Source organism: Penaeus monodon, chromosome 1 (genome assembly GCF_015228065.2).
Source record: "Penaeus monodon isolate SGIC_2016 chromosome 1, NSTDA_Pmon_1, whole genome shotgun sequence".
Taxonomy (NCBI): domain Eukaryota; kingdom Metazoa; phylum Arthropoda; class Malacostraca; order Decapoda; family Penaeidae; genus Penaeus; species Penaeus monodon.
Genome location: NC_051386.1, coordinates 46,257,063 through 46,261,758, shown reverse-complemented (window position 1 = coordinate 46,261,758; position 4,696 = coordinate 46,257,063). Strand labels below are relative to the sequence as shown.

General features: G+C 37.8%; 1 protein-coding gene across 2 annotated transcripts in view; it reads right to left on the bottom strand.

Moving 5' to 3' along the window:
* Window positions 1-330: 330 nt before the first annotated feature.
* The window catches only part of LOC119573124 (putative cyclin-dependent serine/threonine-protein kinase DDB_G0272797/DDB_G0274007), a 4,916-nt gene continuing 550 nt past the window's right edge, over window positions 331-4,696 (bottom strand). The window contains exons 2-4 of one of the 2 annotated variants that reach the window (XM_037920180.1): window positions 2,473-2,934; window positions 1,118-1,272; window positions 331-617 (exon numbers count right to left, since the gene is read on the bottom strand). In XM_037920180.1, coding sequence (XP_037776108.1) covers window positions 478-617; window positions 1,118-1,272; window positions 2,473-2,912 — 735 coding nt within the window. In that variant the 5' untranslated portion in view covers window positions 2,913-2,934 and the 3' untranslated portion in view covers window positions 331-477. The remainder of the gene's footprint in view (window positions 618-1,117; window positions 1,273-2,472; window positions 2,935-4,696) is intronic. The other variant, XM_037920170.1, reaches the window with a different exon arrangement.

The window sequence follows — 4,696 nt, the reverse complement described above, 5'->3', positions numbered from 1 at the left end:
ACACACAAACAAAAAACGACTTTATCAACCCAGCTTACATCGGAACGGAGCAACAATGATAGTAATGATAATAATTATTATCATTGTAATCATTATCATAGTAATAAGAATTGGTAGTAATGGTAATGAAAATGATAATAATGAACATAATAATGATTAATAATAATCATAATAAAAAAAGTATAATAATAATAATAATAATAAAATAATAATAATAATAATGATAACAATAGTTATGATAATAATTATGATAATAATAATAATGATGATGATAATAATAATAATAATGATAATGATAATAATAATAATAGTATTATCATTATTATTATAATGATAATGATAATAATCATAATAAGAACAGTCGTAATAACAATAACGATAACACTAACAATAATGATAACAAATAAATAAACAAACGAAAAACAACAACAAGAAACAGATCGCAGTAACGACAACGACAGCAAACAATGGCAGCAACTACACGGCGGTGAATCTCGCGTCTGACATCATGAACTCGGGAAACGACAGCTTGCCGTCTCTGTCGCGGTCGAAGTTGTCGAGGAGGTAGTCGATCTTCTGGGCCAGCACCTCGTCAGTGTAGAGGTCGCTCGAGTCGTCTGCAGGTCACGGCAGGAGGGGGGGTGAGGAGTGAGAGAAGTAACGGCGGTGTGATGAAAGTCAGGTGTGGTTGTGATTTTTTTTTTTTTTTTTTTTTTGGTGTGTGTGTGTGTGTGTGTGTGTGTGTGTGTGTGTGTGTGTGTGTGTGTGTGTGTGTGTGTGTGTGTGTGTGTGTGTGTGTGTGTGCCCGTTTTGTATGTATGCTAGTATGATTTGAAGATATTATTATTTTATTATTTTTTTTCTTCCAAGTTTTCTCTTATTCTGCCTCCCCCCCCCTCTCTCTCTCTCTCTCTCTCTCTCTCTCTCTCTCTCTCTCTCTCTCTCTCTCTCTCTCTCTCTCTCTCTCTCTCTCTCTTCTCTCTCTCTCTCTTTCTCTTCTCTCTCTCTTCTCTCTTCTCCTCTCTCTCTCTCTCTCTCTCTCTCTCCTCACCCACTCACTCACTCACTCACTCACTCACTCTCTCTCTCTCTCCCCATTCCGTACGCACCCTCTTACCATGGAAAATCGACTGCATGATTTCCACCCCATCAAGGTGCAGGTCCTGGTTGTAGTCGTGCGCCAGAAACAGATGGTACTGTTTCTCCGTCGGCGACATGTTTCTGGGGTCCAGGTGAGGCATCTCGGCCAGGTGTTCGTCCAGGAGTGTGTCTCTGTTGTGACGCCGGAGAGAAAGATATCAAGCTAGGTGTCAAGAAAGGTGCCAAGAAAGGTGTCAAGAAAGGTGAGGTAAGGTGGGACATTTCAGTTTTTGCTTGGGGGGGAAGGGGGGGGGGGGTCGGAGAGCGAAGTGAGCACAATTATTTTTATTTATTTATTTATTTATTATTATTATTATTTTTTGTTTTTTGGGGTGGGGGTTACGGTGAATAACACTCAATAGGCTATAAACAAAATCCTATTGGATTAATGATAAGTCTATATTGACTAAATATTATGATGTGTTTTAAAATTCTATATATAACATTTTTCTAGTATTCACGAAAAAAAAAAAATAAATAAATTTATTGATACGTAGCTGTTTTAGTTCTTCTACCATTAGTTGCAGTACAATTTCATGGAAGAAGAGTGAGTGAGTACCGTGGTACTGATGTACTGATGTGATCACAATACAGACATGTTTAGAAGCAAGCATCTTGGTTAAGAGGTAAATCTAGTATTACTGTATATAAATATACAGTATTAAGATATATAAAGATTGATGATAACCAGGGGCGTCAATTGGGGGGGCTGGGGGGTAGTTGCTGTACCAATCTATTCTGCTTTGTAAGTGTCTGTAATCAATTAAATTAGCACGATGGTGTTAATTACGGTGTTTATAAGAATCGTGGGAATTTTTTATGGCCACCTGTACTAAAGGGTACAGGTGGCAATAATGAAGGTTAGGAAAAAGGATTAAAAGTAATAAAGCATAAGGCAAATATATGATGATAATATTGAGAGAAAAATAAAATAAGATAAAAGATAAATAGAAAAAAATATACGTAAATGAATCAATAATGGTGCCTATTGCAATATTCTTGGTTGGGGAAACAACGTCTGCAGTTTCACCATCCTTCGCAACAGCAAGAACAACTCCAACATGCTCTACTACTGCCATTATCACGTAGATTAGAAAAAGGAAGGGCAAACTGTATTCCTTTCAATCTTCCCATGCAGCCCTGGTCACAACTTACGGTTTAAGGAACATGCGAACGCGCTGCCCTTGCTGTTGCTCTGTCTGTTCTTCAGGAGGGTGGGCATGAACAGCGAAATGAACATGTTCTTCGGGTTGTGAGGGATGGTGTGTGTGGTCTACAGTGTGATAGTCTGGGTCGTGTTTTTGTTCTTCGTTATTTTGGTGTTCTACTTGCCCATCAAAGTCCTGCTGCTGGTGATTTTGTTCTTCAGGCAGCTGGTGATGCATCTGTTCTTCAACGTGCTGTTGCTGTGGTGGTTCTTGATGATGAACCTGTTGTTCAAGATGCTGTTGCTGCTGAACTTGCCCCTCAAAATGCTGTTGGTGTTCTTGCTGTTCTTGTTGTACCTGCTGTTGATGTTGTTCTTGTTGATGCTGTTGTTCTTGCTGTGCTTGTTGTTGATGCTGTTGTTCTTGCTGTGCTTGTTGTTGAAAATGCTGCTGCTGTTCCTGATGTTGTTCAGAATGTTGCTGCTGAACTTGGTGCCCCTGCTCTTGGTGATCATGGGCCATGAACTCATCGATGGGATTTTGTTCATGGGAAGCAGCCATCTTCAGCGCTGCCAGCAGGAGGAAGGGGGCGAGGGAGGCGAGGGGGCGAAACCGAAGCAACATGTTCACCGGAGTTCAGTCAGATCTGTGAACAAAATCTACGTTTAATCAAGTAAATAACAGGTGAAAGTGGTATCGGACTCCAAGATTTATACTGAACTGCTATCGAATCTATTTCACTTTTAGAGGAAATTGGTTGACCATTCATATTTTTTAATGATCGTTACCACCAATGGCTGAGCTTGATCTGTTCATGTCAATTAATCATACACATTAAAGATGTATGTTCGCCATACATGGGCAGCTGAAATTTCGAACGAATTTGTCATCGAATTAAATTTACTACTTTGTGAAAGTGTTATAGCGTGGTGTTTTCTATGGTTACGTTGTCAATATTTCTTTCTTGAAGCAACCTCAAATTGTAAGTGGTTTTTAGATAATTCAACAGTTTCATAGACACAGAAACGCACGTGGAAACAGACACCGACACACTCACCAAACACACGCACACTTGCACACACACACACACACACACACACACACACACACACACACACACACACACACACACACACACACACACACACACACACACACACACACAGGTACATAAAATTACTTTTCTCGTAAAAATTGCCATAATTTCGGTGAGCCTTTCACCTTCAAATATTCAAAAGCTTGATGAATGCACACACCTGCCAAGGTCTCTCCGAGTTCTTTTTCGTCTGATGTGGCAGAAAGAGAGAGAGAGAGAGAGAGAGAGAGAGAGAGAGAGAGAGAGAGAGAGAGAGAGAGAGAGAGAGAGAGAGAGAGAGAGAGAGAGAGAGAGAGAGAGAGAGAGAGAGAGAGAGAGAGAGAGAGAGAGAGAGAGGAGAGAGAGAGAGAGAGAGAGAGAGAGAGAGAGAGAGGAGAGGAGAGAGAGAGAGAGAGAGAGGTGGGTGGAAGCAGACGGACAGAATGAAAGAAAACATGAGAAAGAGAATGTGTGTGTGTGTGTGTGTGTGTGTGTGTGTGTGTGTGTGTGGTGCGTGCAGTGCGGAGTGGTTGGTGCGTGGTGCGTGCGTGCGTGCGTGCGTGCGTGCGTGCGTGCGTGCGTGCGTGCGTGCATACGCGTGTGTGTGGAATTCATGTCGAACAAATTGCAAATAGAACAACGAAGGGAAGTACAGGGAAGCAAACGAATATGCCGAAGGCCTTTTCGCACATACATACACATAAATGTATATGTATACAAACATTTCTCTCTCTCTCAGACAGACAGATAGATAGATATAGATATATATATATATACTCACACATTTATATAAATACATATACATATATATATATATATATATATATATATATATATATATATATATATATATATATATATATATATATATATATATATATATATATGTAAACACACACACACCACACACACACACCACACACAACAACACAACAAACAATCAAAACATCAATACATACATATATAATATATATATATATATATATATATATATATATATATATATATATATATATGCGTGCGTGCGTGTGTGCGCGTGCGTGCGCGTGTGTGTGTGTGTGTGTGTGTGTGTGTGTGTGTGGGTGTGTGGTGATATGTAATATATTACATAATATATATTATATATATATAATATATATATGATATATATATATATAATATAATATATATAATATATATATATATATTATATAATATACTATATATATATACATATATATATATATAATATATATATAATATATATATAATTTTATTATATATATATATTATATATATATATATATATATATATATAATATATATAATTTTAATAATATATATATATATATAT